The following is a 12,609-nucleotide window of genomic DNA, read 5'->3' as shown; positions in this document are numbered from 1 at the left end:
AAAACGATCATCCTTGCTGTTGGCATCTAGTCTAACAAGTGTTACAATGTAAAAATGCTAGGTAAACCACAATATGTTCATGCCTACCTTTTTTTCTTTCCATAGCAGAATACCATACTGTTGTCCTTTCTGCAATTAGTAAATGCAAAGCTCTTAATGAAGAATGACTCAAAGGAAAGACTATACTACTATGCTCCTAAGCTTTAATATTTTTATTTTTTGATTTTAGTTTTTTATCATTTTTAAACTTTGAACAAGTTATAGTTAAGGTGCTTTTATTAAATTTATTTAAATACAACTACATAAAATGATACCAAATTAAAATAGCAAGTCATGTTGACTTTTTACTACTTTTTAAAAATATTTTGGTTATATTTTTATTTTGGAATAGAAATTCTTTTCCCTCAAATTTAATTTTAGGAAAAGAGATCCGTAGAGAAAATTATCAACAGCTTTGAAAATACTAAGAAGTTTGCACATTCTGTATTAAGTTTGAAAGACTAAGATACCTAAACTGTTTTTAAGTTTCAAAAACAAATGGGCTTTATTCTATAGTTGTTGCTCCCAAATCACATTGTGCTCTTATGATCTAGGAACTAAGGTGAACTGTTTTTGTTTTCAGTTTTCAAAGATAATTTTAGTTAATATACAGAGTTAAACATTACCTTTTTAGTTCTTAAGAAATGTGCTCAATAATTTTCTCCTTTCACCCCTTTCTCTTTTTCAATTTTCAAATAGCTCAATAATCTTCAAAGTTTCCTTTCCTGTCTTTTTAAAGGTCGATTGAGCTATCCACATCCAGGAACTGACAATCTGTTGATGTTAAATGGTAAGTTGTATAAAAACATTTTATTTTTCCAATTGATTTCTGTAAATAAAGATAATTGAATTCATTTATCTAAACCTTCCCTATAGACACGGTAGTCATTTTGTAAGTATATAAATAAAGTTACAGCTCTCCTCTAAAGAAGGCAGAATTGGGAGTTTGAGTGTATTCTAACTAGCAAAGCAGTCATTGAAGTCTTTTTGTAATAGTATGCTATATATAATTCAGTGATCACAGGTTATGGAGACAGTCCTGAGTTTGAATATTGACTTTCCAGTTTATCGATATGACCTTGGCCAAGTAATGTCTGTGAACTTTAGTTTCCCAAGGTTTATTTCAAGAATTAAATGAGGTGACGTTTGCAAAGTACATAGAATGTGTTACTTAGAATAGCACCTGTGCTCATGTTCAACTAAGGAATAAACTGGAGATTCCATAAACATGGGAGTCACATTAACTTAATTTATTGTAACTAGAAAGTTTACAACATGAAGTTCACCAGAGTTAGAAAATAAATAAACAAACTTTCATTAAAGTTTGTTTTCTTTCTGTTAAACAAACATCGTGTTCAGAGAGTCACAGCACTAAATACATCCATAGCTGTGGGAGTAAACATGGAGGATTAAAATACCCTTCACAAAGGTATTATTAAATCAAAGGGTGGGTAATGAGCAGAAAGTAGGAAGAAGTAATAATAGAAATAGTATTTACTTTAAAATACATAATTTTATTATTAGAATGGCTTGACTCTTGTATTTCAACTAAAGCTTCATTGAAAAAAGATGGCAGTGAAATTGAAGGACAAAGGCTGAAAAAAGGCCACTATAGAGCTAGACTGTGTGAACTAATGTTGAGTAAAGACAGTAGTAACAGAAGGTGGGAGTAAAGTCCAGGCCACCTGAGAGATTGTCAAGGTGGATAGGATTTTGGAATGAGAGAAAAATTGAAAAAGCAAAGTATTAGGTGAGGTGATTGGTTCATTCCGTGTTTGCCCATTGCATATTGAGTTGCCCACCACATGGCAGCTTGATCTAAGCACTGGGTTATCTATTAGGGAGGATTGTTAAGGATGCTTAAAGATGGAATTGGCAAGGTAATAACACTGGAGCCAAACCATACACTCTAGGCTGAAGCCATGTCTGCGCTAGACCTCACAGTGATCCTGTACGCCATATTGATGAAGTCAATGAATCACTGTGTTTACATGGACTTTAACCAGAAAATTCCTGGGAGTTATATTCCAGGACTTCAACTTTTTTCCTACCACAAAATTAACCCATTTCCTGTTTGTCCTGAGAATGCTCAGGTGGTGCTTGCGGCTGCAGCGTTTACCCCAAGATAACTCGCAGATCACAGTCCTAACCTCGCCCCCAAAGTTTGCCACAAACTATCTCACTTTTCTTGTTGTTTTCACATCATTCCAGTATAGCGATAGTCTTTGGAAACAAATGACATCATTCTATTTATAGCATTCTGTTTTTAGTCATAGTGTTTCCATTTAAAAAATGTAATTCTTGATCGCTAAAAATGTCAAATCCTAGCAAACGTAGCATTCCTACGTGTGATGTTAACATCGTTCTCAAACACTTGTTAGCCAAAGATTCATTTGATGAATCTGATTTATGTATATATTTCCGTTACATTAGGATTAGAGACACATTCTGTTTAGAAATAACTCCAAGACAGTTATTCTGTTTTATTTTCACATTGAAAACCAGTCAGATTTGTTTCAACCTCAAAGAGTGTGTTTATGAAAAAATTAATTAACACCGCAGCAAGCTGCACTTTTTCTTCTAAATGGGAAATGGGTTAAAAACAAAGCATTTGGGTAGCTGGTCTCTATCCCCTAAATCTATGATTAAAAATTATATTGTTGAAATTGAATTTGCAAAAATAAAATTGGATCACAATTTTTATTATTCTTGGGGCTTGAATTCTAAAATGATAGGTTTAGGTAACAGTAAATACATTACTTATATATTGATCCTTCCTTACATTTCTTTTGAAACATTCTTTGTATTACATAGGATCATTCATATTTCTATTATAACTTCTAAAAAAGCAATTCAATTGAAAATCTTGAATTTGTGAATGTTTCACATATTCTCTTAAAATCCACCTGAAGGAAGGAATGTATGTACTCTGAGATAATCTCTGCAATCATTCACAGATGTTCTTAGATTGCTAAATGTGTAATAAAGTAGGATAATTCAGAAGTATATTGTAATCACAATAGAATACGTCAGTTATGTGTGAGGAAAGAGCCTAGTAGCCACAGTTTTTACAATTTACACTTTTGATTACGTTAAACATTACTAAGCTAATTGATTTCATCAGTTGCTTAAATCCTTCATAAATATTTTCATCAGTTGCTTAAATCCTTCATAAATAATCTAGATATTAGAAAGTTTCATCATGTAATGGATACAAGCATATTTTATTTCAGGGAAGATTTGCATCTTGTGGACAAATCTGCTTTTTTATGACATGAGCACTCTTCATAGTCTGCCACTTTAGGGCTGTAGTACATTACTCAGTACAGTAAGCCATCCTGGAAATTCTGAACTTTTTTTCGTATGGAACTGGGAAGATAAAAGATAATGAAACTAGGACATTAAAATGCGTTTAGGTCAATTGAGACAATTTGATCCAAAGAGAAAAAAATTTCTTTTGTTTTTCGAGATCATTCGTTAAGAGGGGACGCAAGAATCAGAAAATTGAGTATATTTATAGGATAAAGAAGTAATTGAATATTAAAGATTTAAATAATATTTTTAGACATCGAAGTCTCTTAAAAAGTAAGGGGAAAATTTTTTTGAGCTACTTTTTAATTGCTTGTAATTCAACTATATTCTTGCATGTAGTCTCCCCGAGAAAATGGGAATTAAATGATGTTAATACCAAGCCTCTGCCTATACTAAATTATTATTAAATATTTTTGACTGATTAAAATAATTGCAGCATGTCCATATACAGAGCTGCTTTTTAAATCATTACATTTTTAGTATGTCACAGATTTAACTCACTTTTAGGCAGTTGATTGAAGAAGTTCTATTACTTAACCAATAAGCATAGCTAATATTATTGACTTTGAAAATCAATATTTGGTAATAAATTATACATTAGTATTTTTTGTGGTGGTTTCCAGTAGTTCATAGTGGTTGGTAGCACAGACTTTGGAGTCAGGTTATCTAAGTTTAAACTCAGGTTTGCTATTTCTAGCTGTGTGACCTTGGGCAGCTTACCTAACTTCACTCTGACTCAGATTCTTTACATCTAAAAGACAGCACGCTGCCTGCCTCAGGGGGATTGTTCTGAGAAGTGAATGAATTCATTCATGTGAAGTATGTATTTAGAACAGTTCCTGAAAGTAAAATTTATCTGTGGTAGTGGGTGATCATTAACAGTGACAAAAATGACTGAAAAAGTAAAAATCATGCCTTCTGCATAGACGGAGTTGGATCTGTTTACTTTAGATAATATAAAATTACAGAAGACATAAGACAAATAGATATTTTCATCTATTTGAAAGATGTTACATATAATGAACAAAGAAGTCTCATTTTATGTTATTGCAGAAAGCCAAACCAGAACCTTTTGGAAGGTGCTATATAGGGACAAATTTGGGGTCAGTAAAAGCAAAATAACTCTCAGGCAATTTCTTAAAGTATGGTGTGCTTGCCCCTTGTGTTACAGAAGATGACTTTTGATGGTGCACAAATACACATTAAAATAAGTGCGTAACTATTACAATTTAAGGTCATTCCTTAGAAAATACAGAACTGACAGAAATCTGTGATGTTACAGTGGTGTTACGCCTGTGTTCATTTAATTAAAAATAATACATAAATATTAGCATAGTTGTGTAGATAAAGCATACATTGTAAGGTTTTATGATCCTACCTTTCTAGTCAATTAGCATTATGGTTACTTTTAGATATTATTCATTTAAGTAAGGGATAAACAGAACAGGGGATAAAGGGCAGGAAGTTGGTCAGACTAGGTAATACTATGAAGTACCTTTGGCACATTTTTAACTGAATCTCTGTTAACTCATAGATACAGAAAAAGATATAATCCCACACCCATATGTCTCATGAAGTTTGTTGTATAGATTTAAAAACACTTTTTACAAAGAATGTCATAGAAATATAACTGTAAGTAGCTCCTACTTCTGAACAGGCCATGTTCCTCAAATCAAGTAGAAATCAGGTTGAATTGACTGGTGGAGACTGCTGCTATTGAATAATTCACATGTTGTAGAAGAGTCCAAATTTAACATCCAGAAGCACTTTAGGAAAGTCACATTACATAGGAATGGGTGGGTTGTCTGAAAACCAAAAGCCAAATAAGTACAGTCTGCAGGTAGAATGACAACTCGAATGTTTATATTTCTGAGTGCATAAATCTTACACTTTATTATCTGTAGTGAAAAAACACACAAGAAAGTACCCTCTGTTTTCCGTAGTAGTGAGGAGCAATACAAAGGGATGTGTCGCCCCAGTGTTTGTTTCCACTTGGGTTGTGTTGGACTCCCCTTACCCCTCTCCCAAGGAAAATAGCTTACATTTTTATTAATGCATACGGTTTCTCAAAAGGAGAACAGGTAGAGCAGAGGTATAGGGAGATGGTATTAGCAAGCTAGTTTTAAATTTGCAGTTATTAACCACATACAGCCATGTTTGTGATCAAGAGCTTGGTATACTTTTGAGAAGAAAGAAGTTATGTGTATCTTTTAATTAAGAAAATTTTCTCAGAAATGAAACTGTATTCCTGAAAACCAAATACTCTAAATATGCTCTATTAAGTCATGAAAATAGGAAACTTGAATATACTGTCAGTTCTTTTTTTATGCTGATGGAAGTGCATAGAGTAGATAACAGGTTTACTTTGGATCTCGAAAAGATTATGATGGGGAGCGGGGAGAGAGATTGGGTATATTTCCTGGATTTTGGCTCAACTTTTTAGAGTAAGAAATAAGAATTTCTTTAGTTTCACACCAAGAGAACTTTAACCTTTAAGTATTTCCCGCTGATTTGGTACGCTTATCTGTCCTGTCTTCCAGCTGCAGTAATTCATGTACCACAACTGAGCTAAGAGCCAATACATAGGAGCACAAAGACCCTAAAGAGAACATTAGAATTATTCTATTTATTTTTTGTAGCTATCGGTTAGAACCTAATATTATTATTGGTAATTCAGGACCAAATTGTAAAGCCACTTGTATAAGAAAGGTCTACACCCATCTTTCACAGCCTTCTTATTATCTTCATTAAAAAAGATATGTATATAAATATATATAACATATACTTCTAACATACATGTACATATACACACCCACATATATATCATTACACATGTATGTTAAATTGCCAATTCTCACTTTTGTATGAAGTATTTTTAGAATGCTTTATAAAATATATGTGCCTGAAATTTTACATTCTAAATACAGATTTTATACAACAGATTGTTCACTTTTTTTCCTAAATCATATTCTGAATGAGTTTGGAGGGGCATATTGTTTAAAGATCTTTTTAAAACATGACGAATAGTCATTTAATGATTTTTTTTTCTTACTAGGGGTTTCCTATAAAGTTAGCAGAACATAACGCCAGAAATTCACATAGAAATCTTGGTAGGAAAGTGAGTACACACATTGCTTAGCGTGATGATAGCAGATTGGTGATTTCCATGACAGAGAAGAGGAAAGGTTTCACGTGGATTAGCTTCATCTGCAGGCAGTTCTATTTTTGGTAATGTGGAGGCCTGGAATCTGAGAGTTGTCCAAAAAATAAATGGAATATCTCTTTACAGGAGTCTAAAATTCCTCAGGTATGAGATAGTTGGAGAAAGTTTTGGAATAATTGTGTTCAAGCCTAGGAATGAGATGAATGAAGTCTAAGATGCTGTGAACATTTGTATTTATTTTTACTGTTTTAGTATTGTGTAGCCTCAGCTAAGAACATAACAGCTAAATATAAACTGGTTACGATGTCATTAATTTTCTCTATAGGTCAAGAATTATGTGCCACATTATGACTTCTTCATAATTCATCATTTAAATTTAAACTCGATGAGAATAGTTGCATTTGTTTATAAGTGTTTGGCCCTCTACAGCCATAAATGAGTTGCCTCAAAGCAAGTTTATATTGAATTAATATTATTAGACCATGCCTAGGCATAAGCAGGAAGCCCAACTCCTGGAACTTGTGCCGTGAAGTGTTTTAGGCCATACTGACTATTTCTATGCTTAATACAACATTAAAGACTAAAAAGAATTCACTCTCTATAGTCTGTTCTTGTTAGCTCTATACAAATTCCTATTTTAATCTGATTTCCACAGCTGACATCCCATATCCTTGAGACCCTGTCTTTTTAAAGCCTTTATAAGTCTTAGAAGACCTAGATAACAAAATTCTAAATGACACTTCCACCCTACCCTCATCCTAAACTAAGCTCTACTTACCCAAGGTTGGGTAAGCTTTATGTAAATTATGTGTGTGTGTGTGTGTGTGTATAGATACACACACATGCAACACACACACACATATATATATAATACGTATATGTATAACTATGTGTACATATATATATACACATACATATACATGTATATATATATACATAAGCCATATATATACACACAGGTAAGCCATACAGGTCAGGTAAATCTGTAAAGCTTTGAGGTAATTGGCACTCAGGGACAAGTTAAATCAGCTGTAGATTGTATAGCTAAAAAAAGACAATAGAATGGCAGAGATGTAAATGAGTTATTTTATGTAAAAGACTCTGATATAAGCCTTATATTTATTGACTTATTTCTTATAGTGTAAATGACCAAGAGTTGACCAGTTTGTTTATTCCCTTTTTTATTATAGGGAAACTAATGCTGTATTCTCACCCTGTAGACATATTTGTTTATATTAAAGCCTTAACATAAAATTTAAAATATATTTTGTAAAACTTCAAAATTAAAATGCGTTTAATGATGTGAAATGTTTTATTTTGAACTTTAAGTTTTATACTTTGGGGGATACAGTTCTAACAACTTTTGATATATATTTTGATTTGAGATTTATTCAATATCAAATTTTTCCCAAGCCTAAAAGCCTATGAACATTAAATAAGATCTGAATTTTAAGAGTCATTTTTTTATTTACTGTCTTGGTTTTAGATATTAACTCCAGGGTAAAAGTACTCATCGCGTACTCACATTCAAGGGGAAGAGTTATTTAAGCCCTATCTCAACTTAAATGTTATCAAATGTAGTTTCTTATGAAAAAGCGCTATCTCAACATGTCAATTTTATTAGTAGTTTCTTATGGAAAATAAATTGCAGTATTTTTTTTCATAAAAAATTATGTAAACTGATAGTAACATAGATTGAAATGCTTTTTTACTTTATACTTTCTCAGTGTTTAAGCTATGTACTATTCTATGATGAGAATAATTATAATTTGTATCTGAATCCCTCTCTCCTCCTGAAGTAAAGACTTAAACACTTAGATAGTGTTATAAAATGTGCTAAAATAATAGAAGACATTAGCTATAGGATATCATTAATCATTTCTTCAACTAAGCAAGTTTGAATGTGGATTAATTCCTTTACTGTGTCTTCCAGTACTTTTTCATGCAGGGCTTGGTATAATGTGAATTTGATCTGAATAGCTATTTATTGGACTATATATGCTATATCACTCTTTCTAATAAGTAGAATAATAAGTATTTAGTTCAAGTTGTTCCCATTCATTGGAAAAACTGTATGTGATGCTATTTAACTGTAAAGTGTTACATATTCCTATCCTGAAGTAATGAAACAAATATTCATGAATTTTAACATGAATGAGAATAAACTGTATATTTCCTGTTAATTTCAGTTTTTATATAGTTTAAATGATGTATATAATAAAAGTGCTTTGTAAATTGTAAAACATCACGCAGATGTTATATGGTAACATTGTTGTAGCTCTGAAAACAAAGTAGCATTAATTTCCAGATGCCCACATAGCTTTCATATCACAAGTAGTTGTATATGTGGGCTTATTTTAGTTCTGACATTTTACAATTTGTCCTTTGTTTACATGCAGCAAGGAGTTATGGGCGAAGACGAGGTAATGCATTTCTGTTTGCTATGGTATAACTGTTTCTAATTGGGTTTTACTGATCAATGTTGTAATTAATTTTCCAAGATTTATTATGTAATGTCTGAAAACTCACAGAAGAATTGTATCTTGATTTGAGCACGTATTGTCAAAGTTTTGAATCCTAAATCTCTTAACCTTTAAAGCACATTTTCATACTAATATGGTTATTTAATAAAATCATCCCTTTTAAACCTCCAGATTTTAACTATTTTTAAAAAGTTATTTTTATCTCTTTTAAAAAATAAATCTGTCATTTATAGTTTGCTTAAGAAATATGTTTAATAAATACTAGTGAAGGTGGCATACGATATGATTTTTCAATTCTCTAAATTTATAACTGGTTGTCTTATCTATAGTATATAATTTACAACTCTAGTTTATTAGTTCTGTGTTTGACCCAGTTGCAAATAATAAATACCAAATACATTATTGTTAACACTAATATATAGATGTTATATCGCTAATATTTCTCTGTCTTCTAAGAATATAATCCTTTTCCCTCAGCCCCGCTCTAAGACAGACAGACACACACACACGCACACACGCGCACACTTTCTCTCTCTCCCACAACAGTCTTGTCCTCGGGCTTATTACCTTATGGAAAAGCTAGGACTGTGATGCTGGACTATTAAAGTTCCTAGGAAAGCAGCTGACATTTTCTGTGGTTTAAACTTAGCATCTTTTTTTCATATGCAAAATATGAGAAGGGAGAAAGGTAGATGGGATGAGAAACAAAGTAACCATGCACTAGATTATTCTCTAAGTGAGCAATAATTATATTTCTATAGTTGTCTTAAGTGTCAAACTAAGTAGGTTTTCCTTGACCTCCAGAATCTCCCTTGAGACATGGAGGACAGACAGTAATAAAAGTGCCTTTTGATACATTTTCTATATGTGTGAGAATGCTTCAATTTCTTTTTATCTGTTATGAGTGCACATACTTTGAAAACAAGCAAAAGCATTTGCCACCACAGATGACAGAAACTAGTATTTTATATTCTTAAGTAGTATCTCCAGTTTTGTATTTTACATTGTCTGAATTTAACTTTATTTTTGGAATCTGCTTTCTTCAAATGATTGACTAAATTTGATTCTTTACTTTTCCAACTAAAAAATTAGAGATGTTGAAATTCAGGACTTAGAAAACTGAGGCCAAATAACTTTCTAAAGATTGTTATGAGCCACCGAGAGGAGAATATAGACTGATAATCTTTTAACCACCAAGGGGGACCCCCTTTTGGACCCCCTTTTATGGGCTTTGTGTTTTAGATTTGGTCCATTAAAGGAACTGCATTTAATCATTTACTTAGTCATTTTTCTAAAAAAGTAAACCCATACATACCAAATCTACCGTTCATGTGCGATATGTCACACTGAGTTGATATAATTTTTGCCAAAAATAAGACATTGCTTTTTACCAGTGCACTGGTAGGTGAACGGTATTAGTTTCACAAGACGTTTTGACTTTGTAGGCCAGTTTAGGAAGAACTCTTTTTTTCTTCTTACTTGCCGCCTAACTCACCTTTAAACCTAGGCAGAGACTCACTGAATTATACTGCAAGTAACTAAGGAAGAGCAAAGATTTCTTTTCCTGCTTTTCAGTTGGAACCTGCTCCTCCCTTACGTGTCTCTCTAGTCACAAATACTTCTACTTCGGAGCTGCTAGGGGCCAGGATTAGGAAGGCGGAAAACTATGAGTAGCTGACCTTAATATATGGAAAACTATCTTTTGTATTTATTGTCTGTTTAATGTCTCTTCCAGTCCATTCTGAAAGTGAACATACTGGCCTGGGTTTGCAGTAAGGTGGAGGTTGTGGAGGGAAGTGTGAAGTATAACTTAAGCAATATCTCAATCTAAAATATTTCTCTATTACAATCTGTCCTTTTAATAAAGATTTCAAGGTCTACTGTGTTCCAGATGGCATAAAAATAAATAGAATATTTTAAATGATAGAAATAAAGAACTTTTTTAGTTCATGATGCTGAATATCATGTAGGTAAACCCAAAGTTTGGAATAAGATAGAAAAAATAATTTTAAAGGTAGTGAAACTATGGAAGTTCAATTAGAGAGTTTGGATTTATTCATACTTTTTAGCCATTCCGACTTATGTGCTATAATAAATAAAGAAGTATTAATAACATATACTATGTATCGCTTTAAGTGACCCAGGATTTTCTGATTTGATTAGATTTAATTGAATTCATTTGACTCATAAACAATCTTGTGAAGTTGCTAGCATATGGACATACCCCCTAATATTACCACTACCAAATCCTTTTATGATGAATTCAAGGTTGAAATACTTTATCTTTGATAAACACTTTTGGTAACTATCAGAGAATAGTCAAAATCTCCAAAGCATGAAAAAAAAAAAATCCAGTGTAATACCCTAAGACAAGAATCAGCAAACTATGTATGATCCACATGGCAAGCCTCCTGTTTTTGTAAAAAAAAAAAAAATTTTATTGGAATAGATTCATTTACTTTTTGTCTAATGGCTTTGGAGCTATAAACAATGGCAAAATTGAGTAACTGCAACAGAGAATGTACGGCCCTTTACAGAAAAAATTTACTGACCCCTCCTCCTTGAAAAGACTGACTCTACCTGTTCTACACTTAGAATTAGCCATACCAATTTTCAAAAGAAACATTATTTTAGTGAACTTAATTTTAAGGCAAATATACTGGAAATTAATTTACAAAGACATGTAGGGTACTACATTATAATTGATTTTTTTAGTTTACGTATCTTATTCATCCTCTATGAGGAAAGAACAAACCTATTATTGAGTCAAAATATTTTTAAGTGATGAATGAACCTTATAGCTCCATTCTAAGTTCTTTGGAGAAACACGCCTGGTCAGTGATTCTATCTGATTAAACTGCTGATGTTTGAGAGAGCTCAGTCCCAGACCTACTTCTTTTGTTTTGATAGATATTTTTATCCTTGTATATTAAATAAAAATTGTGCCATCGTACTGGTGGGCTAGCTACCTCAACACAGTGGCCACTCAATCTCAGAAGATGGGAAGAAAATTCACGATTATGCTTAATTAATATAGTCTGCTTTGCGTTTTAACATTTAGAACAATATCCAGTAAATAAAAGTACAGGATAATACATTGACATCAAAGAACCATGCTTAACTTCAAGCTATATGTTGATTAATTTTATGCAAATGTTTTATTTTTCTCTCCTGCCTCCCCCCATTGATATGTTGGGAAATGTCCTTATTTGGGGCTTCCAGAATAAGGCTAAAATCTGAAAGTCAAGTATAATTATTAATGTATGAATATTAGCTTCACCACCACGATCAGAATCTCACAGTACATTATATTAATTTTTATATTTTCTCTTTATACCTTTTTCTATTACAAAACTTTGATTTGCCTTTCATTTATGTGTACATAGGTATGTTTATACACATACATGTATGTGAATAGTTCTGCATTTGTTCAAGAAATAAAATCTATAACTTTATTAAAGACAGAGCTTCCCACAGAGAAAACTCCAGGCCTAGATGGCTTTACTGGTGAATGAGCCAGACTTTTATAGAACAAATAACAGCAATTTTATAGAACCATTTAGTTCTATACTTATTTATTCAGTTCTATATCTGTTTAATTCTATATATATT

At 32.2% G+C, this 12,609-nt stretch overlaps 1 protein-coding gene across 4 annotated transcripts in view; it reads left to right on the top strand.

Annotated features, from left to right (window-relative positions):
- CPEB2 (cytoplasmic polyadenylation element binding protein 2) overlaps nucleotides 1-12,609 on the top strand; it is a 52,656-nt gene that overhangs the window by 24,007 nt on the left and 16,040 nt on the right. For 2 of the 4 annotated variants that reach the window (XM_025051760.1, XM_025051762.1), the window contains 2 exons: nucleotides 779-829; nucleotides 8,914-8,937. In XM_025051760.1, the coding sequence (XP_024907528.1) occupies nucleotides 779-829; nucleotides 8,914-8,937 (75 nt within the window). The remainder of the gene's footprint in view (nucleotides 1-778; nucleotides 830-8,913; nucleotides 8,938-12,609) is intronic. The other 2 variants (XM_025051761.1, XM_025051763.1) reach the window with 1 other exon arrangement.

This window comes from Pteropus alecto, unplaced genomic scaffold, assembly GCF_000325575.1.
Source record: "Pteropus alecto unplaced genomic scaffold, ASM32557v1 scaffold5, whole genome shotgun sequence".
NCBI classification, from domain to species: Eukaryota; Metazoa; Chordata; class Mammalia; order Chiroptera; family Pteropodidae; genus Pteropus; species Pteropus alecto.
Note: the sequence above shows the minus strand (reverse complement) of the source record. Positions and strands in the feature narration are given on the sequence as shown.